The 23,109-nt window shown below is 42.8% G+C and overlaps 1 protein-coding gene across 7 annotated transcripts in view; it reads left to right on the forward strand.

Moving 5' to 3' along the window:
* Positions 1 to 23,109, forward strand: part of LOC105358736 (septin-7-like) — a 42,090-nt gene that overhangs the window by 1,221 nt on the left and 17,760 nt on the right. For 5 of the 7 annotated variants that reach the window (XM_023955505.1, XM_023955507.1, XM_023955502.1 and 2 more), the window contains exons 2-5: positions 949 to 1,048; positions 18,710 to 18,816; positions 21,472 to 21,572; positions 21,650 to 21,784. In XM_023955505.1, the coding sequence (XP_023811273.1) occupies positions 949 to 1,048; positions 18,710 to 18,816; positions 21,472 to 21,572; positions 21,650 to 21,784 (443 nt within the window). The remainder of the gene's footprint in view (positions 1 to 948; positions 1,049 to 18,709; positions 18,817 to 21,471; positions 21,573 to 21,649; positions 21,785 to 23,109) is intronic. The other 2 variants (XM_023955506.1, XM_023955508.1) reach the window with 1 other exon arrangement.

Below are 23,109 nucleotides of genomic sequence, written 5' to 3' on the forward strand. Positions count from 1 at the left end.
ATTTGCTGAGAAGGATTTTCTTTCTGCTCTAGATCATGAAAGCAAACACTTGCTGCTGCACGTTCACTGTAAAATGTGCTCAACATGTTTATGCGTTTGTTAAAGTGGGGGTGTGCGTAGTCCTAACATCTGACACCCCCAACACGCCACGAAGATGCAGAGTGACTGCATTCTTTATTTTCTCATCAGCTATGGAGGAAACAAACTGCAGTGAAACACAGCAGCTTATGTAAGACGCGGTGCTCCTGTGTGTATGTGTGTGTGTGTGTGTGTGTGTGTGTGTGCGTGTGTGTGTGTGTGCGCCATAAATCTACGGTCTGGAGTGCATGTGGGGAGGAGGTCACACATGAGTCTTTCTGGAAAGCGCTGCAGGCATGTTGGAGGCCTCCCATCGAGCCGTCAGCACAGCAGTGCTGAACTGAATGGATCGTCTGTTTTTCCAGTTTTCCGTGTTGATGTTGGCGGCTCTTCCTGCTGCTTGTCTGCCATCTCTGCGTTGAGACTCGGCTTCAGTGCAACTTCAACTGGGACAGGGGTGGGGGTGGGGGTAGCAGCAGAGGCTCATTTCCCAGCAGACCAGTCGGAGCGGCACATTTCTATTTGTGTCATGCGTGACAGACCCCAGCAATTAATTGTGTTTGGCTCTTGTAGCATGTAGGTACAATGAAGGGCAATAACTCGGGGATGGGGGTGTCATGTCAGCAGGGTGGTAGGGGGGAAATGCAGAGGGACTGTGGGGGTTAAGATTTGTATCAGTCTGGTTTTTGTTGACAGGACTCCATCATTTTCATGATCATTCTAATTATACTGATGTTTAGTCAAACATTCACTTGTTACAGATAATTCATGAACATCTGCAGCTGTTTGTGCCCCCCCCCCCCCCCCCCCCACACACACACACACATGCAGACAGTGCATCCTAACAACGCCGTCTTTGTTTTTCTTCAGCAGAGGAACCTGGAAGGTTATGTGGGTTTTGCCAACCTGCCCAACCAGGTTTACAGGAAGTCAGTCAAAAGAGGGTTTGAATTCACCCTGATGGTTGTTGGTAAGTGGGACATTTCTCTATATAAGTGTACACATATACACATGTGGAAGTTTTTCTGGAGCATAATTGAAAATAAAAGTCAAAACCAGAAATGCTTTTTCATTTTCTAAATGAAGCTGCTTTTTTGACTCAAAAAAAAAAATCAATCCTTCAAGAGGCTTTTTCATTTTCTACTTAAAACCGCTTATTCTGTGTCATAATTAAAATGAAAATGTAAAGAGGGGATTGCATTTTCATTTTAACATCCACCCTGTGAACATTGTCGCATAATTCAATTCCACTTAGCATTTCCAGAGGGGAGGCGGGGCGATGACGTCATTTCTATCTCCGTGTGTCCGGCTGCTAACAGACACATGCTAGCAGCAGTGCAGCTTTGTGTTAGCGGCAGAGGAGAGGGCTTTGTGATGGTTGTGAACTTCTGATGATTTTACACAGCTTCTCAGGACTACGTAGCAGCATTTCCGCCTTCCCGCTGAGTGAGTGTTGGTCCAACCAGTAAACGTTTAGCATGGTTAAATCTGCTATAGCTGTTGATGGGGCTCCTTCTGTCCTCGAACATCAAAATCAGCGGGAAGCTGCAGGAGACTATCTTCTAACTGTGCTTTTATTACTGTCATGATTATTATTAAGGGCCTGCTGGCTCATATTTTTTTAAATCCGTGCGGTCAATGCTTTTTTCTTCACTGCAAGGACCCGAAAGACGGGTTAGCATTAGGCTAATACGTGCTAAAAACATTAGCCGTGGAGGTACTTAAAACTCTGTGTGGGCAATGAGCATCTTGGATGTAAATATGTGGGAATTACGTCATCCTTTATTTTGTTCTGGACACCACTGGAAACACAAATTCAGATGATGGTTTCTCAGATCTTAGCAGCATTTCCTCCTTCAGCGATCTGGAGCTTCTGATTGCGGGGCTTAGCGCTCCGCTATGCGAAGGCGGCTGCCGGTCCGAAGACAAAGCTTGTCCGGAGGAGGGAGTTTCGACGAACCGCGGTGCGTCCGAAGGAGGACCGCAGAAGGCGCAAATGCTGCTACGTCGTCCTGAGAAGCTGTGTACAACCATCAGGAGTTCACAACCATCACAAAGCCCTCTCCTCTGCCGCTAACACAAAGCTACACTGCTGCTAGCATGTGTCTGTTAGCAGCCGGACACACAGAGATAGAAATGACGTCATCGCCCCGCCTCCCCTCTGGAAATGCTAAGTGGAATTGAAATATGCGACACTGTTCACGGGGGGGATGTTGAAATGAAAATGCAATCCCCTCTTTGCATTTTCATTTTAATCATGACACAGAATAAGCGGTTTTTAAGTAGAAAATGAAAAATAATTTTGAAGTATTGATTTTTCATTTTAATTTTGAGTCATTTGATGCAGTTACATTTTGAAAATGAAAAAGCATTTCTGTTAATCCATTTTAATTGTCAAATTAGACATTTCTAAATGAATTTTGCTACACATTTACCAGAGAACTTTTTGAAAATGAAATGTCAAATACCATTTTCTTTATCATATTAATTAAGTGACAGAATAGGATTTGAATAATTAAGGTGTCCCTGGTTTTGGATTTCCAGTTTTCCAGTGAAAGCTGATAAGATGTGGAAAACATCAACATTTGAAGCTGGTTTCTTTACTAAATATGTTCTCGGGTTAATGGTTTGTATTGGCATTATGGGAAGGGGGTGTTATTGGATCTTTGGCGTTATGTTCTGTTTGCTGAACTGCTGCTTAGAATGATAACTGAATCTCAACAGAACTGTGAGGTGCGTAACCAAACCAGAATCACCTCCAGAGGAGGAGCTCACTGTTCTCAGCAGCTTTTGCAAGGGAACATATAGCAATACAGCAGGTGGCGCTGTGGTCTGCTCCTCTGTTAGCCCTGAGACTCGCCTATGTCACCAACTTGTTAATGTTCTTGTTGGCGTCAGCTCTGAACCTGTCACTCTGTCGTCATGTTTGGGAGTTCTGTCTCCAGACGTTCACTGCTTTCTTTCAGATATTTATCATTCCATAAATCAGTGGTCTCCAATTTTTTTCAGGCCAGGAACAGCTTTAATGACGGATAATATTTTTAGGATCCAGCCAGGGTGAGGCTAAAGTGGGCGTCTCATGGTTTTATTTTATTTATTTATTGTTACTTACTTCTATTATCCATTAAGTTTTGTGAGTAAAGTTTATCTTCATCCTTTGAATTATATCTAGAGCGTATTTAATCTTTATTTGTTCATTAGATTTCATGTAGGACACATTCCTAAATCGAGATTTCCTCTTACGCAATAACTGTCAAAGTGGAAGCAAAAGAATCAAACACCAGCTTCAGCCTCGTCCGACTTTTAAGGTACGATGGATAAATAGTGGAAAGAAATCTTATTTACTAAAAATAATACTGAATATGAATCCACTTGTTAAACAACTTGATTGGCAGCATCATTACATTAGGCTACGATCACACCGCAGGGCTTAATGTTCAATTCAGATTTTTTGAAAAAAAATCCTATTTTTATGCAAGACCGTTCACATTTCCTATTAAATCCGAACTTTTGTGATCTCCTGTGTGACCGTGAAGTGACCCGCATGCGCAGAAGAGTTTTCAACGGTGAACGACGTCACCCGTGGTTTGTGGAAGTAGCAAACGTTAGCAATGGATGTCAACAACAGTGTTGTCAACAGCGGAGCTCTTTTTGCATTAATACATTCATTTTCACGAAGGAGCCAGCACAATTACAATCTTTTCATTTTAAGAAGGCAATGGATCCAAGATAGTCTGTACCCACTGTTGTGGAATAGGGATGTGTATGTGCTGGGGCCGCGCACGTGTGTGTGTGTGTAAGAGAGAGGAGAGAGCGCGTGAGACCGCTGGTCTCAGCAGCATCGTCCGCCATGGTTGATGTTTATGTTCTCGTTCCCACCTACTTCAACGCAGAATTATGACGTTTGTAGCGTATCGATGACGTACGGGTCTGATACATTGCCGTTCAGACGGCGGTCGCATTTCAAAAGATCAGATACGTATCGGATTCAGGACCACATACCCAAGTGGCCTGGGTCGCATTTCAAAAGATGGGATCTGTGTCGTTCAGACTGTCATGAAAAGATCAGATACAGGTCGCATAGGGGCATAAAAATCGGAATTGGGTCGTTTCAGCCTGCAGTGTGAACGTAGCCTTAGACATTAGCCAGTTTCTGAATATTCTGCATTATTATAATGGTCTGTGGGAACAACTGTCCCAATAAATCCATATTTGGAGTAAAGACTCCTGGTTTTTGTCAGTTAATGCAGATTTCTTTTATTATGAGGTCAAATGCTGTATTCAGACTGGACACATTTGGTTCGCTTAAAGTGAACCAGAGTTCTTTTCCCCAATAATCCGGAACAAATTTTCAGACTGAATACATCCAAGTAGACTCTGGTCTGGGAACAGGCACTGCTCTTTGACTTATCTTTGGAGGTGGTCTCGGTTCATTTCCAATCAGACTGAGCTTCGGTTCACTCTGAGATACCTCAGTCTGAATACAATCCGTCCTCGGACCGGAATAACTGAACCAAAATGGCCACCGTAGCCGACGTCAACAGCGTAGGATTGAAGGAACGGGTGAACCGCGAGCAAATATAAAACGATTGTGGTGTTATCAAACAGTGTTAAAACTTTTATTTGAACACAGCTAAGAACGCTTCTTACACGGACTAACTAAGCGTTGCTGTGATGTCATCCTAAAAGCTACCTTGTAGTTCAGATATCTCTTCAAAACAATGCCACAACACCACAATGATGAGAGACAGCAACTCATTAAAACGTGGTCGAATGAATGCAGACTCGTTTAAACCCCTTTTAACGTGATGCAAATCGCTTCTGTTTTACAGACAATCTAGATGTCATAAACACTTATCAGCATACTTTCATACCCAACATCTCCTCATCACTGCAGTAGCTAGCATCATCCAGGGGTTGACATAGCCCAGAAATTTGCACTGGCCCACAGGGCCAGTAGTTTTTGAAACTTACTGGCCCTGCCTGAAAGTTACTGGCCCGACACCGCGCATAGCGGGACCCGCCGCTCCGCAGGTGCTTGCAACTTTAGGGGGGTCCGGGGGCATGCCCCCCCGGAAACTTTTAATATGGTGCAATTTGGTGCATTCTGGTGACATCACTTATTTCTACACTTTTCAATGACTGAAAATAGACCATATCAAACTTAAATCTGCTCTAGTCTGTTTCAGATGTTTTGAAGAGAGCACTGCAGTGTAGTAGGTAACACTAGTTCAGAAGTTTTCATGGTGCTTCTAACGGCAAATAGCGCAATAAATCATAAACCTTAAATGTGTTAAAACAATCTAATGGCAGCTTGAACCATTTAACGAATCAAATAAATCCCTCAATGCATTTGACCAATCGGATGGACGCCTTCACATTGTTGACCAATCAGATGGAGCCCTGTTATGTTAGATGTTTGTAACCTATGTCAACGAGGGTCATTTGGAGTATAATTTTTAAACTGGGAATGGTTATTTGGTTATTTTGCTGTTTGTTTATATACCGCAAATTATATCGTTATCGCAATTTTAATCTCTGATATCGCATATCGCGAGTTTTCCTCATATTGTGCAGGTCTAACTGAGATCATTCAGCTAACTAGAAATACTTACTGCTTACAGTGTTGTAAAGAAAAACAAAATTAAGTAGTTTAACATTCTACTGCATTTGAGTCTGAGATTCAGGTATTTGGAGTTGCCTTTGATTCTTTGACATTCAGCTTAAAGCTTAGTGGATACAGTTTCATCTTCAATGCATTCATTAAATATCTTGCTGTCCATACTACTAATTATACCCACTACTCCATCCAACATATTCCTATCTATTCCTGCCATGTCTTCCACATCTCTGACATGCTTCAGTCTCTCTTCAGTGACGGTGTCGGATTTATAATCAAATGTAATAATAACCCACTGGCTTGTGCCTTCGTTGTTGCTGTTTAACATTGTTTTGTATTGAATTGTTACATTCAATAAAGTTTGAAAAAAAAAAGTAGTGAGCGCGTGCCGCGTGGTGCTCGGCAGTGAAAGCCTCGCGCGCGCAGGCGGGAGAGGAGAAGTGATCAAAGGTTTCCCATAGAAACCCTTGAAGTCTGAACACAGGACTAGCAGAAAAACTAAATTATGAAGACGAGGTAAATCTACATGTTTTCGCAAAATTTACTTTATTGAAAAAGGTGAAGAATATATAAACCGTTAGATATTTTAGTGGCCCGAGCGGGCAAGTGAAAAGTAAAGTCTTGTGGTCCGCACTGCTCGAAAAACAGGACCGGGCCAGCGGACAAATGGCTATGTCGAGCCCTGATCATCTGAGTTAAAGCTCATACGGCACGTCTCCTTGCAGTAGCCGCCTTACAGCATGCCTCTGCCATACCAAGGTAACAAATAAAACATGTTGTTCCTGACGTTCAAACCTGGTAATTGAAATATAAAGTTTTAACAAGTTAACAGTCCCAATAACAATTGTAAACTTTTGTTGTTTTGACCCGTCCTCGTAGTTCCTGGTCAATGACTAAAAAGAGATCTTTAGTCACAAGGTTTTGTTTACAAGCTTTGGTCCGGAACAGAATGGTCTGCTTGATACTAGTCTGAATGCAGACCAAACGCAAGGTTCTGGACTCTGTCCGGAGCAAGGACTTTCCCAGTCTGCTCACAGACCAAAGGCTCTTCTTCCGTTTCTTCTCTGCCTCTTTTCTGCGAAGACGAAATTTCCAAATACGTTTGTTTTTAGGTACTTTTGCTAGCTTGGTGGTTTCAGTTTAGTGATTGGTGCAGTGTCTTCAAGAGAATTCAGAGACATGACAGAGCGAGTCGAATGTGGTGGGGGAAATCCAGTAGTTCTCTAAAATAACACTTCCTTCAGAATCAGATTATAAATTAGGCCAAAAAAATTTAGGTTGTGCTTCTGTTTATTTTATCTGTGGCCCAGCACCAAGTGTCCCACCGACCGGTATCGATCTGCGGCTCAGGGTTTGGAGACCACTGTCATATTCAATGTCATGAGGTTCTCTGTTCGCCCTGGCAAACGCAGCACAACCGCAGGGTTCTAGAGTCCAGGGAACACCAAACCAACCAGCCATTAGGGTCAAGTGGACCCTGGCACAGAAACAATGGTCCTTAAAAAGGAGTCAGTGATAAAGGCAGTTTCTTCGTTTTGATCCTGACTCACATGGGCATTACATCACTTATGAAATGCTTTCACTTTTCTTCAACAGAGAACGTTAATAGATGAAATGAAGAACATCAAAAAGCTTTGAGGTGTGTGTGAAGAGAGCTGCAGCATCTGAGTGACCCAGCTCCTCTAACAGCAGCTAGATGTTAGTGGTGGTTAGTTAATCAGGTCAAACTAAAACATGAAGGACAGTTGATGCAGCTAAAGCCGTTTCTTCACTTTGAACAAAGAGAAAAAAGGAGGAAGAGCAGCTGCAGGTGGAGCTCAGAAGAAGTGGACAGCTGTGATCGCCGCTCATTAAGTCAAACGTATTCATGAAGGAACAGAAGCAACTTGATCCAGAAACTCATAAATGACAGAAAAAAAGTCGTAACTCCTTAAAACCAGTTTGTTCTCATGGAACTGATCTGCCCCTTTTCTGTTAAACACGCCCACTCCTCATTCAGGTGACTTCCACAATGTGGAACAAAAAAATGAAGCTATTTCTGTGGAAGTAGGTGGCGGTAAGGACATGGGTCCCTACATGGATCTACGGTCATACCAGCTCTACTGTCAGGTTTGTCCTCCACACAGAAACAAATGTTTCTGCCTCAAAGTGCATGAAAATGAAAACTGGAGGATGTCGTAATGCAACCGAGCTGAAAACTATGGGATGTTTGCAGATGCTGGTTCTGCGCTTCCTTTGACACGCTGAAAGCTGAGAGGACCCCGCTAATGCCTGCAGGTCAAACACTCTAGCTCCCATGCACGGAGAATGGGGGGGGGGGGGGGGGGGGGCGTCTTTAAAGAGACAGAGCACGTTTGAACCTGAATGAAGTCATTAATGTTGTTTAGTATTTAGCTTTTTGAATATTCCATATTATTTGATCTTTCATCACATCAATACAGACAATATTTTAAATGGAGCGAATCCAACAGTTCATATTAATCATATAAAGGCTTTGATTTGATGAGCTCGATATGATGAGTCCTAGAAACGGACTGCTTGAAAAGACACTCATTAAATGATGATTTTGGGTTCAGTTTCCTATAAAAGACAAACATTAGGGTTCTGTCTCCAACTATTCCTAATGCCTGCCACTAAGATTTGGACTTTTCTTTTATCCCTGTTTCAAATCGCAGAGAGCAATCTTTTCCAAAACAGTCCAGATGAACACGGAACATCTGCTCCTGACTTTATTTGGTTCATGACAAACTTTTACACTTTCTAAAAATCAAAGCAGGAAGCAATTCCCTTCCTGCTTTCCCACACTGAAGACATCTTAGAATCTGTACTAATGCATGTTTTTTTTTTTGTCATGCCTGGAACCTTCAACATGAACCTATAACTGGACCTTCTTGGGTTGTGACCAGATCTAGTCTTTCTTCATGCATTCCTCAAATGCAGACAGATTTCGCTGCATTCCAATCTTCAGGATTTATCCATACTTCCCCTCATAAAGACCAGCAGGGAGAACCTTTGGGTGCTGTTTCCCCCAGAAGCAGCTCGGGTTTCTCCGTCAGTTGGTCACTCCTTTAGCAGGAACGCTACCACAAATTTTCAGCGGGTTAGTTTCCTCTTGTTTTTTCCACAAATTCTCTCCAGTGCTGTCTTTTCATTTTCACGGGGGGGGGGGGGGGGCTGCTTCCTATCCTCTTTTGTCTAGCTGGCAAATTGAATAGAAACTCTTGAATGGATTAGTTAAACCCAAAGCCTTCATTGATACCTGAACAGAGCTGAGAAGAAAAAACTGCTGCTAGTATGGAAAGAGGCCATCCTGAAGCACTCTCGTCCATCCAAAGCTCTGCAGGAGAGAAGAGAAACTACCAATGTTCTGAGCTTTAAAGGTTTCTATACTCAAGAGCCTTTGATGCATTTTCTGCATGAACTAAGAAGATATCAGATCGGTTTGGGTCAAAGAACAAGTGGAAATTCTTAAACGTGGAACTAAAAGTCACATCTACCCATCCATCTATTTTCCAAACCCCCTTAACCCCTTTTGGGATCTCTGGGCCAGTCCCAGCCACTGTCAGATAAAGGTGGAATACACCCTGTATGGCTCGACAATTGCAGAGCTACACAGAAACACTCACATCCACACTTTGGGGCAATAAAAAAGCATCAATTTCAATGAGAACATGTAAATTCCATACAGAAAGGTCCCAGCAAGGATTTCAACCTTTTCGCCATGAGGTGAGGATGCCAACCACTAACACCACCGTGTGGCCATTATGACACATATCTTTGTGATGAAAGCAAACAACCACATATCTATTTGCCTCAGAAGGATGACTTGAATCTTTCTCATAAAACCTTCCAGTCTGATTTAGAATTGGTTTTCTATGACCGTACCCTTGGTTTGGCAGATGTGAAACCTCACCCAACGCTGGCTTGGATCAAACCAAAGAACTCTGGTACTATTGACAGTGAGGATCTCTGTTCACTTGCAGAGGAACCCTGGTACGGTTTATCTCGGTGTGGATGCAGAAAGATTTTCCGCAGACCACAGAAAGAATTAGAACCAAAGGGAGGAAATTTCTAACACACTTTGTTTTAATGGGAGGAAAAAAACAGTTAATCTGAAAAAGTACGACTCGTGAAACCGTTTGAAAATATCTCCCGGCTAAACAAAAGAAATAAAACTAAATAAAATAAAAACTCTGTGCCATTTCTGACGTTCAACCACAGAAACGCCTCCCAATCTATTATCTTTTGCTCATCCGGGACAGAGCTGCAGGGGAACCCTTCTAAGCAAAGATACCCTTACTTTCCTCTTCCTGGCCACCTACTTCAGCTTTTCTAGGGGGATCTAGAGGTGTTCCCAGGCCAGCCAACATAGTCCTTTCAGCATGTCTTGGTTCTTTGCTTTGTGGGACATGCCCATGCCCTGAACACCCCCCCTAGAGAGGTCATTAAGCAATTTGAGCAAGATACTTGAGCCACCTCAGCTGGTTTCACATGATGTGGAGCAGCATCAGCGCTACTCCAAACTTCCTCTGAGTGGCTGAGCACCTTACTCTGTCTAAGGAAGCGCCAAGTCACTCTGATACAATATATTGTATCTGGGACCGCTTTCTTGTTCATGACCCAGAGCTCATGACCATAAGTGAACAATGGAATAAACATCAACCAGTAAATTGAGAGCTTCGCTTTCTGTCTAAGCTCCCTAAACACAACTGCGAAGAGGTACAATAACTACGGGACAGTGACTGCAGCATCAATCCACCTGTCAACTTTACATTCTGATCTTTCCTTACTCGTGAAAAAGACCCTAAAACACCTAAACTGCTCTACCTTGGGCAGGGGGTCTTCACCCAGCCAGAAAGACCAAACTAGCTTTCTCCAGTCAAGAACCATGACCTCATACTTGGCAGTGCTGGCCTTATCCCATCTGTTTTACACTTCGTTGCAAACAAAAGGTGTGCTGGAAATCCTGGCTCAATAAAGCCAACAGGCCAATTTCATTGGCAAAAAGTAGAGTTTAAACCAAACCCCCTTTCGGTACCTGCCTGCCCGTTGAAATTCTATTCATAAAGATAATGAACAGAACTGGTGATAAAGAGCAGCCCCGCTGAAGTCCAACATCCTGCTGTTTAAATGGACCAAGCTCATGCTGCAGTCATACAGGGGCCAAATGGCTCCACATTATGTCATCCACTGGACACTAGGGTGGATGCGTTGGAACACCTTCTCCAAATCCACTAAAGACATGGACTTGATGAACAAACTTACACAAACCCACTTGCAACCTATAGAGATCATAGAACTGGGCCACAGTTCCACTACCAAGACAGAAATTGCACTGGTGTTTCTGAATCTATCTGAGGTTCAACTACTAGCTGAATCTTCTCTCCAGTACACTGGAGGACTTTACAAGGGAGGATGAGAAGTGTGATACCCCAAGAGTTTGAACACATCCTCTGGTCCCCCTTTTGTTTTGTTAAAGGGAAGCTAACTCTCCAGTCAGGCATCCCACTAGCCAAACAGTACTTCAGCCTGACTGTGTCCCTTACATCCCTTACAGCAGTGTTCTCCAACCTGTATGTGGCTGCGGACCAGTCAACCCCTGGGGATTTTACCGCGGCCTGGCAGAAAGGGGGTGGGGGTTGCCGGGGTTGCTTAATTTTGGTCCGATTTTAAAAAGAAAAAAAACCTCTGATCATCACCAAAAACTTTGTTTTATAACAACAACGAACACCAGTGGGACATCAATCTTTAGTAATATATTCTGCCAATGAATGTTGTGAGTATTATGTAAACGGGCTAAGTGTGTGGGAAATCACCTGTTGTAATAAATCCGTATTTTAAGCAGGATTCCTGGTGGCCTACTGTTGTTTGCTTTTGTCTTGAAGTCGTAGCCCGTTCTTCCATCTGTTCTGTCCCTGCACTAATCCCTTATCCATTCGCAAGGAAAATTTCCACGTACAACTTTTCTTGTGTAGCATGCTGCCGAACTACTATTAGTGCTCAAGTGACTGAAACATAGCAAACATTGATGTCGATTTTTAAAACTGATTTTTTTCAGAATTAAAGATCGTTGAGACGTGGTCATTTTTCCACCCCTGACAAAACTTTACAGCTCAAGTGATCAAAGGTGTAGCTGAGAGAATCCATCCATCCATCCATCCATCCATCCATCCATCCATCCATCCATCCATCCATCCATCCATCCATCCATCCATCTTCTACTCATCCAGGAGTGGGTCGTGGGGACCGCAGTCTAAAAATAGATATCCATCTCCCCAGAGGAGCTGGGCAGACATTCCCGGGCCAGCGGAGAGAAGTAGTCTCTCCAGCGTGTCCTGGGTCTTCCCTGGGGCCTCCGCCCAGAATCAGGTTATATTTCAAAATAAAAGATCTTTTAAAATAAAAGATTGTCAAAACTTAAAAGAAAAAAGAACCAGGCATAATTAATTATTTCTTCTGCGGCCCTGTGCCAATTGATCCACGGACCGGTACCGGTCCGTGACCCAGTGGTTGGAGACCACTGCCTTACAGGGATGTTCCGGGATTGCCATTGTTACAAAGGCAAGATAATAGCGGTAGACGACATGGTCCACATTGACTCAATGTTATCAGCCTTCCTTGGTAACCATGTAAAGATTACCCGGATGTGGAGCTAAAGTCTTCCCTGGTGTTCTCTAGGGAAACCCTCACAGTGCGTCTGCCAAGTCTTTCTGGTCCCCTCTCCCACCAGCAGATCAGACTCACTACCAGATGGAGATTGGTTGACAGCTCTACTTTCTCTTTATACTGCTGAAGGTTACCTGAAACTACAAACTTGACTATCGACCTCCTGTCAATGGTATCCTGGTGTTTGGTAAAACCACAGTCAGCTATCTATCCTTTGCCCTAAGGCACAGGGACACTACTATGTTGTCCACTAGGCTGTACTCCAACAATTGGCAGCTAATCTGGGGATTACGAGTAAGCACACCCTAGCTCACTACCTCTTACTGTGAGTATGGATGAGACCAACCTCTCTCAAGTGTCAAAGTCCTGGCCCCCTAGAGAGCTGATATTCCATGTCTCCAAAAAGCAGCTTTTTTGAAGGGCAGATAAACATTAAGGCCATTTTGTTGTCTAAAGAACTCAGAACTAGGTGCAAGCTCATCTCTGCTTGGCCAAGGCCCAGATATCTCTGTATGTGTGTGCAGTCTTAAATTAGAAACCAATCAAACTAGTCAGAACAAGTCCCCTGAAAGTCCCATAGTGTGATCCAAAGGCTGCCAGCTTTACAGCTGCACAACCAATACGTAGTGGTTCTACACTGGTTGTTGGGTTGATGCAGTTTATATAACAAAATTGGTGGTTTTAAATGTTTCAGAACAAACCTGTTTTTCACCAAATGAAAACTCCTTTACTTTTTACAAAAACAGAAATGGGTTCAGGTGAGAAATATGACTTTTAATAGTGTAAAAACCTGTGCACTGTACAGCATAATTGTAATGGTAACATTTCTGTTTTGACAGCACAGGTCATTAAAAATAAAGAGGGGTTGAGAATACAGGGTAGAATATAGTAAAAAAGAAAAGAAGACTAATGCAAAATCCAATTCAAATTTGGACGTTATTACCCTTCATATCCCATCATGAATAGACGCCGATCATCTACGTTTGCGCATAGCTTCCAGTGCTAGGAAAATACAGAACAACGTCAGTTTTAGAACTTTTGGAAAGTCACGCAAAAACTCAATACATTTAAATGTAAACTTCTGTGCTTCGGAGCACACCCAGGTGAAAAAATGCGTTTTTCACGGCCTCACAAGCGTGATTTGGATCACCCTACCACAGCCCCAAGTCTCTATGGCTTCCCCTTAAAAAAACAAGTTCGGACGCCACTACAGCTCCAAATGCCATTACAATTGGAGCAAAGGGGTGGGGAAGCCATTCGGATCCGGCCTAAGACTTTAAACAAAAAAAAGAAAAAGAATTTCAAGACTGATGATAAACTTTTTCAGACCAGAGCTTTTGTTTGATATGCTCTTATTATTTCTCTTTGACAGAGCCCCAGTTTAGCCGAATTACCTACCGTGGTAAAATAACCCAAAATGCAGTATTCACACATTTACCAGGCCTTAAAAGGTTAAAGCACAATCTAACTTTTTGCTGCTAATTTAGTAAAGGATATGAAAACACTGGGGTGTTAGGCAGTGTAATCTGTTATCAGTCTTTTGTGGGGGGTTTTCAATAGTGTGTCTCAGTTCATATGTTACAGCAAGTCCATAATATATTGATATCTGTCACAGAGAGAAAGACAGTTTAGATAGTTTAATGACATTTATTTACTTATTACTTGTTTATGTCCTCTAGTAATCCTCCTAAGTAATTATAGCTGCCTCTCTGTCCTGCTAAAACTTCATTAAGCCCTTTTTGTGTGAGTGTGAGTGTGTGTGCATAGTCATGTGTGTTCAGATAAAATAGGATTGTTCTCCTAGCCTCCTGATTTTGCAGACCTGTGTGAGTCAGGGGGGAGGGGGTTGTTGGTTTATATGCTAGTTTAATCCAGTGTGTTCTCACACAACAAACCAATTATCTTTTGTGCTTGTATATGTAACTTCTATATAACCTTAAACCCATGTCAAACTTCTGTCATGGATTTCAAATCAAATCAAAACTTTATTTATAAAGCACTTTTCACATAAAAGCATAACACAAATTGCAAATATTTGTCTTGGCCTAATGAATTACACTTGATGCTGCATGTGTAGATGAACTAACCGGTCTGCTGGCAACAGTTGCCATCGTCAGAAATTTGTCAGAAACATTTCCGGGTTTCAGGTACTCTCAAACTTCCCTTAAAGAACTGCTGATTCTCATAGATTGCCTCTAAGAGACACAAAGTTCAAAAACACCGCTCATTGCTGAAGACGCTTGCATGTGTATCACCACAGCTACAGTTATTTCTTAGTTTACGATGGACAGCATTGCAAAGCAGAACCCATCTCTGAAAAAGTCTTCGCTGAATCCCTCTGTGATCTGGTACAGGATGGGGGGGTTGACAGCATGGACATACAGCTGACACATGCAAACATTGATGGGGTCTTTGTCTCATCTCATTCCCATAAACAAGCTGCTGTGGGTCCTAAAATGATCTTCTATTTACTCATTTAACATTAGTCTCCCAAAGACTTTCATGATGTGTGATGTTAAGGCAGTAGGTCTATTGTTTAGGGCAGACTGGTGAGAATTCTTTGGCCATGGAAAAAGACAGAAGTTTTCCGCAGCACTAGAACATTATTTTGAGTCTGACCTCATTTGAAGAGCCACTGCAAAATCCCAATTGGCTTTGAAGTCCCACTCTGATCACCTTTTGATCTACCGTCAAAGTATTTCTAGCAGCCTTAATGATGATTAGACTGGCTTTTGGTCAAATCGAAAAACCTGTCGTTTTCTAGACCAGTGTTTTTCCACCTTTTCTGAGCCAAGGCACACTTTCTCCTTGACAAAAATTCTGCGGCACACCAGCATCCAAAAATTAAAAAAGGAGAAACTCATGATCTGTATTGATGTACAGTCCCTCCATGATCTCACATGCATTTTTGTAATAATTGTTACAAAAAAAGCTGGAAGTCGCAGCTGTTTTTTCTGAAAGATGTAATAAAAGTTAGGTTAGTTTTCCATACTAATTTTCAACTAAATTATTTGACATTTTACCCTGGTAGTTGTTTTTTCCTTCAGTTTATTAACATGCAATTTTATGTAACCTCACAAAAAAACAAATATATTCTTTCTAAATAGTGATTTACTTTTTTTTATATTTTTTTTAGATGTTGGTGCAAAGGCAGCTGTAATTTTTGAACAATATGATCACAATATGTTTGATAAATTTCACAAAAAAAGACCAACATTACATTTATGTTTTCTGTAGCTACACTAAAAGTGAACATGTTGAAGTTTTATTAGTTTTTCTTTTGTCTTAATCAAAAACAAAAATGTTTTATTTCTTTTTAGATGATTACATTGTTTCAATTTGGGGAGCCGGTTTAGCTTGTGCTGGTTTGCGGCGCCTTCCATCCGTGAAACCGGGGTTGGAATCTGGGCTGCTCCCTATTCCCTTCTCTGCTTCTGTGCCGGTCCCAAGCCCGGATAAATTGAGAGGGTTGCGTCAGGAAGGGCATCCGGCGTAAAAAATTGCCAAGTTAACCATGTGACTCATCCTCAAAAGAGAGGTTGTTTCGCTGTGGTGACCCCTGATGGGTAAAGCCGAAAGAGAAAGAAGATTGTTTCAACTTAGTTTTGTTGTGTCTGTTGTCCACTTCACCTCAATCCTGTTTCTTAAATGTTATTACGTCTTCTTAAATTTAACATCTAAAATAATCCAGACGTTCTTAGAAAAGTGTTTCAGTTAGAAAGATGACTTGGACCAAACTCTGGGATGTTTGTTGAGACGCTGTCACTTTAACCCAATGCATCATGGGAGATGTAGTGATGGCAGACAAACTCTCTTCTCTGAGCTTCATTGTTTTGTTCACTTGTTCCACGGTCTGACACCGGATTCTGTGGAAAGCTACACCGCTAAAGACGAGCTTTAGCTGGTATTTTTGTTGGAACTGAGCGACTTTATGAGCAGAATCAGAACAAGGAAGGGAAGACTTTACCCACTTCTGATTGGTCAGACTGATGACTTGTGATTAAGCCTCCAAGAATGATTGGTGGACACAGTCAAAGGGGCGGGACTTTTCAGAAAACGTCTGAAGCTACTGCTAAATCGCGGTACCGTCATTCTTTTAAAAATGTCTTTAATAGAATCAAATAAACACAAAGAAAAGCTTATTTTATGATCTTTCATATTCCTAACTACTCAGTGTTCTATCAGGGCCTGTTTGGATGAACACAGAGCTGATATCCTGGAGATGGGAAATGTTTTTAGATCAGTGAAAGAGACATTTCCCACGGCACACTAGTGTGCTGCAGAACACTGGTTGAAAAACACTGATCTAGGACATAGTTTCTGTGGAGCGGCAGGAGTTCATTTCAAATACATCTTTGAGTTGTAGGCAGGACTGTTGGAGTCGAGTAAGTTACTGCCCTGACTTCCCATCATCCCTTTGTTTACATGTTCTTCCGCTAGTTAAGATCCAGTAGCCAGGACAGGGGATCTCCTTGGCTTGAAAAAAACAAACTTGTTTCTGAACTTGATTATTAAAGGGCACGTTCATTTTATTGGCTCCTCTTGCTTAAAGTCTGTGATCTTCTTCATCTCTTACTATATGTCCAATGTTGTTATACTGGAGTTTACTCTCCAGCATAGACTGTAAAAACAATTGTAGGTGTGACGTCACCCATAGAGAATGCCTTACCTCCGGCTCTTGCTAAATCAGGCAAAATCCCTCACTGTTGCTTTCTTATACGGGCGCTGCCATGTTAAAACATGGGTCAGAGTTGCTCTGAGTCATCATATCTATGGCAACGGCAACAGTAGTTGCCATACGTTGACTCGGAGCAAGTCGGACCCATCACTGTCGACTGGTTTCAACATGGCGTTGCCTGTATCAGGAACCAATGATATTTGGGAACATGGGGAGGGAGGGGTTGAGCTGTCCATTGTTTTCACAGCCAATGCTCTCCAGCCTTTTTCTTTAGACCTCCTTGTTTTATTTCCATGATTTCTTGTGTTCCTCCTTAAATGCTTTTAGTAGTAAAATCACATGATTTTTGTTTTTCCCCACAAAGGATTTAGTTTTTATCAGGGAACAACAGAATCATAAAAAAACTGATACAACAGGCATAAAAACAGCATTTTCTGAGAAATGACAAATGAGAATCCACTGTGTATGAACGTTTATTAGCAGCATCCTCAACATTAGAGAGCTGCTCGCTGCATATTATGCACGGGTCATGATGCAAAAGATCAATATTTCATCCAGGACTGCTGGTGTTAACTGTGGTTTTTCTTTTTGTGAGGGTTTGTGTTGTCTCCTCAGTATTTCTTTCACAATTTAGAAAAAAAATAAGCTTTTTTTTTCACTTGCTGGTTTGGAAGTTTCAATTTAGAAATGTAGTAACCTTACTTGCCTGAAATCTGCTTTAGGAAGTTACCATTTTTATGACATGTGACTAAGAATCATATTGACACGCATCAAGAGTGAGTCATAGACAGACATGGTGAACAGATTCCTGTAGTTTTTCAAAATAAATCTCTGTCTATAATAAGAAAATAAGTAAAACAGAAGATAGGCTTAAAATAATGTAACGTTAGGAATAATATCTTCAGCCATAAAAGATAAATGAAGTCCAGTTTTTGATCTACTACTTGGATGGAATCAGTCTGTAAGAATGAGACTGGACCCTGATTGCATTAGTAGTGACTCTAACAGTGAAGCAGGTGTCTAAACTGACTATTGTCCACCAGGGGGAGATAGGCCTCTGTCCTCTGCACCCCCAGCTTTGGGAAGACCTTTCCTTCACCCATATCTCTTCAAAGAAGCTTCAAAAAACACTTTGGCCTTTAACCCCAAACATGAATTCCTCATAATTCCCAGCTGTCTGTCACCATTGGCGTCATTACACCAAAAACCTTTCCATGCAATCTGCTGGTCACTTGTACAGCATGTTAGTCACATGGATAGACTGAAGAAAACGATCCAGACTGACGTAGATTAGAAGGACCAGAGCTCTGTCTGATGTCTTTAGCTTTTTCTGTAGTGTTTTGGGACAACCTCAGTGATAAACTGGTATTTTATAAAGTAAAACTTTATTGATCCCACAAAGGGGAAATGACCTCATTTAGAGAGTGAACATTACTGTGGGCTGATGGAGTCTCCAGATAAAGAAGGGTCTGTGCAACAGTAAGGATCAGCACTTTAGGACTGTGACAGGAGAGTTTGAAGGTCTGGGACGTCCAAAGAGAGAACACTTTGTTTTGGAAAGTGAGAAGAACCTCAGGCTCTGCTTCTCCCAGAGGTCAGGCTGCATTCATGTTTAGGAATAAACTAAACTAGTCTCCTCATTCTTCACCTTTGGCTGTCCTTTTTAGGTGAGTCTGGTCTTGGAAAATCCACTCTCATCAATTCTCTGTTCCTGACGGACCTGTACTCCAAAGACTACCCAGGACCCTCCCAGCGCATCAAGAAGACCGTGCAGGTGAGGTGTCCACCTGCTGATCTTATTCCTGCTCTTCTGAAATGGTCTCGGCCTTTCCGTACATTCTCTGCTTTGACCTTTGGTGGGGATTTGGTTCTGAGCTTTTATTTCAGAAAGGCTCTTCTCTTAGCTGGTATGAATTATTCATCACTGACAACCATTACAACTTTCTTTTGGGGTTGGGGGACTGGAGTCCTCATGCTCCTTCCCTCCTTCGCTCCATCTGTGTGAGCAGGGTTTGTGTTGCATTCCTCCAAAGATACACCTCTGGCCTTGATGAACCCTGCAGACGCCATGACACCTTCCTCAGAAAGACGTGTGCGTTCCTCCGGTGGGACGTCTGCTTCATGCATCAGAAGAAGAAAGCAGAAATGGCGCTGAAGGTGGTGGAGTCATGAGTCAAAGGCTTCTGATGTCTGAGAGCTGCAAATCATAGAAGTTCATCTGGGTCTTCTGGGTTCATTTAGTTTTGCCACAAGTGAACTTTCCATGGTTGTATTTCAGAAAAATAGAGTAAGACCAGGAGGAAGAGCAGAGTCCATTTAATAAAGCAGCATCAAATCCAGGAAACTCCTGCTGTTTCCTAGTTTTGGCTAAAGAGGAAGGAAATCGGATCCTGCAGAAGTTAGGAGGGAGCAGCACAGCCACAGGGCTTGGATATGTCCTTTTATGGCCATGAGGAGATCTGCAGAGGAGAAAGAGAGGGCAGGAGCGGGAGATGGAATGATGCATCATGTGGAGGGGAAGAGGAGCAGCAGAATGTGATGAGGAGAAAGAAGAGCCACGAAGAGATGAAGATGATCCCTTATGCGGAGGAGCACGGGGAAGTCTGCGTGCTACCAGGACCAGGACCAGGACCAGGAATGTTCCCATGACAACAAACCCTTTGGGCCTTAGAGCTGTGTGCTGCAGCCATATCCAGACTTAAACTAGTCCCTTTCAACCATGCATAACCAGCCTGTAACTAGTCCTTTCAATGAGACATAACCAGACTTTAGGTAATCCCTGACATAACATAATAATCCCCAGACTTTGACTAGTTATTGCAACCGTTTCCAAGCAGACTATAACTAGTCTTGCTGTGAGTTTGTCTTTTCAGAGTAGGACTCCTTCCTCCGGGGGGGGGGGCAGAGACAGCAGAACTTGAGCCAATTGGCTTTGGAGATGAAACCAATGAATCCCTCAACAGACAGCAGCATATTACCACTATGAGTGTTCCTGTAAAAAAGAAGAAAAGACCGTTTTCAGTGTTGGATCAGAACCACATTCTGCTGTGGATGTACAGTAGATGTTAGTAGAGCAGTGGAGGTGGACTTCAGTGATGCTGGAGAACCAAAGAGCTGAACTGCTCATCTTTGAGACCAGATAATGCGGCTCTGACACCGAGGCGGCAGTTCTGAAAGGGTTCTGTGGTTTAAGCAGGAAGGGGGTCTTGCAGGGGTCACTGTATTTATACTGCAGAAAAGTCTCCATGCTTTGTGGCTGCCCCCCTCCCTGGATCAGATCCCTTTTTAAATGATGGTACTGAGCCTGGAGGGACATTTTTGAGGTTTCCTTCCAGCCTGTTTTTCTTGGTAGAAACGTTGGAAGTAGCAGATCTGGTTTGGAGGCACGGGGGGTGGGGGGTTGTATGTGCTTCTGCTGAGCAATCTGGTGAATTATCTGAAGAAACCTTAGCGTTTCAGTGAAGCCCCCAGTCAGAGGGAAGAGTAGAGGGCTCTGTAATTCTGCAGCAGAGCGTGGGACGCGATGCTGCTGTTACCAACTATTCTTCAGAACAATGAAGACAGCAGACTGAGCCTCACGCAGGAAATCCAGCCTGTTATCCTCTACATTTGACTATTCACATTCTCTTGTGAAAAAAGAACACTTCCCAAGCTTTACCGGCCAATAAGCAGTTAGTCCTGATCTTCAAGGACTCAGGGATTCATACTCCACCTTTCTTTAGGATGAATCCGTGTTTTATGAACTCTCCATAACCAATCAGTTACTTTGGTCTTTAATCCACACAAGCACAAGTCCATCAGTGTGTTGAGGTTGTGTCCACTGGAGGGCGCTCTACTTGTGGAAGGAACCATGAAGAAGACTCATGTTTACATTAGCTTTCATCAAGGAGACGATGAACACCACCAAACCTTCATCAACGGCTGGGTCCAAATTGGAGGGCTGCGTTCTTACTGGGACCCAGAGCTGGAAATGATTACACCTTTTTATTACACCCCCAAGATAAAAAAAATTGGATTAAATAAACCCGGAAAATTTTGAGCTCCACGCCTGGTTCACTGCTCCTCTCTGTTCCGGACTCACGGTTGCTAGGTGACAGGACATTCACCGAGTAACAACTGGAATTCTGTAAAGGCTAGACTCGTCCAAATTCGCAGCCGTTAACATCCGGCCGCTCAACAAAGGGGCCGGCTAACGTCGACTGGGAAGGATGCGGCCATTGAAGGATGCAGGACACAGCCAACATCTCCTGCATCCTTTAAGCCCTGGATGTTTCCTGTCATGATCCATGAGGCATGACTAAGGCCGACCGCCTCCGCCTGTTCCTGATGGAACGTTTATAGCTAAACTGAGAGACCCTCCTCTAATCACCTCCCCCCACACCGTTTCTGATTCCACTGTTAAAGGGCTTCAAACTCTTTTGGGTTTCAGGTGGAACAGTCAAAAGTTCTGATTAAGGAGGGCGGGGTCCAGCTGACCCTCACCATTGTGGACACTCCAGGGTTTGGAGATGCCGTGGACAACAGCAACTGGTAGGAGCGCAGACGATCATGTCCAAAGACCGACGGCCTAAAGGTTCTCAGTCTTCTACGGTTTTTCCGTTTCCTAGCTGGCAGCCGGTTATCAACTACATTGACAGCAAGTGTGAGGACTTCCTGAATGCAGAGTCCCGGGTCAACCGCAGATCCATGCCTGACAACAGAGTGCACTGTTGCCTTTATTTCATCGCCCCCTCTGGACACGGGTAGGTTCTGTAGTTGTTGGGCCAATCCAGTCCAACAGATTTATTAAAGTATTTACGCCCAGAGGTGGGTGTGAGTGTGTCGGCAGGCTTTCGTCCGAACATCTCTAACAGAACACTTCATGTTCTGGCCTCTCCCCCTCCACAAGAAAGACCAGCTTCATCTGCTTTCTGCTCTCTACAATAGCAGAGCTCCAATAGGCCTTTTGCATAAACACCATTGCACATACATGCATTCTATACCGGAAACTGCTGTCAGTTTTACATTCCAGCAGATGCTGCAGTCACCAGATGTCAGAGTGTCTTGGAAGCTCTGGTGTATGAAGGGCCGTATAAGACATTATTTATTCTGAACCATTCACATTCATACATTCTTGCTCTCACAGTCATATATACTCTCTTTCGCATACATATATTCTCTTACGCATCCATATATTCTCTCTCTCACATTCATACATTCTTGCTCTCACAGTCATATATACTCTCTTTCGCATACATATATTCTCTTACGCATCCATATATTCTCTCTCTCACATTCATACATTCTTGCTCTCACAGTCATATATACTCTCTTTCGCATACATATATTCTCACTTGCACATCCATATATTCTCTCTCTCGCATGCATATATATTCTCTTACGCATTCATATATTCTCACTTGCACATCCATATATTCTCTCTCTCGCATGCATATATATTACTTTACACATACATACATTCTCACTCTCATTGTCACTCTTAAAAAAGAATGTATGTATGTGAAAGACAAGTATATATGAACGTGTGAGGAAGAGTTTATGTGTGTGTGAGAGAGGAGTATGCATGAAACGGAAGTTACTTTGCATGAAAAGGAAGGCACTTTGAATGAAAAGGAAGGCACTTTGAATGAAACGGAAGGCAGATGATTTCTCGTGCTCTGATTGGACGAGAGGCCGCCACCTCCCATTTTGAACAGACGCTAACACGAACCAATAAGAAGGCCATCGGAACCTTAAGAAATATTTTATCTTCACCTCAAGTGGTCACAAATCTGTCTGCATCTCTAGAGACACAAAGGAATGTCTCAAATATCAATAATGGTAATAGAAGTGCCACCGAAACAGAAAATCCGTATCCACCTTATTCCTAGCCCCCATGAGCCTTTGCGTGAATTATGGGCGACACTTCCTGTAGACGCTGGAACACGCATTTACATTAAAACAAATTCCTCTTGTTTTCGATCCATAACTACATATAAATGTGGGAAAACCAGCTGTCATTTCTTAAAAAAGGCAACGGTGAGGTGGAGATGAAATATTTGTTAAGGTTCCGATGGCTGCAGGACCC

Source organism: Oryzias latipes, chromosome 6 (genome assembly GCF_002234675.1).
Source record: "Oryzias latipes chromosome 6, ASM223467v1".
Lineage (NCBI taxonomy): Eukaryota > Metazoa > Chordata > Actinopteri > Beloniformes > Adrianichthyidae > Oryzias > Oryzias latipes.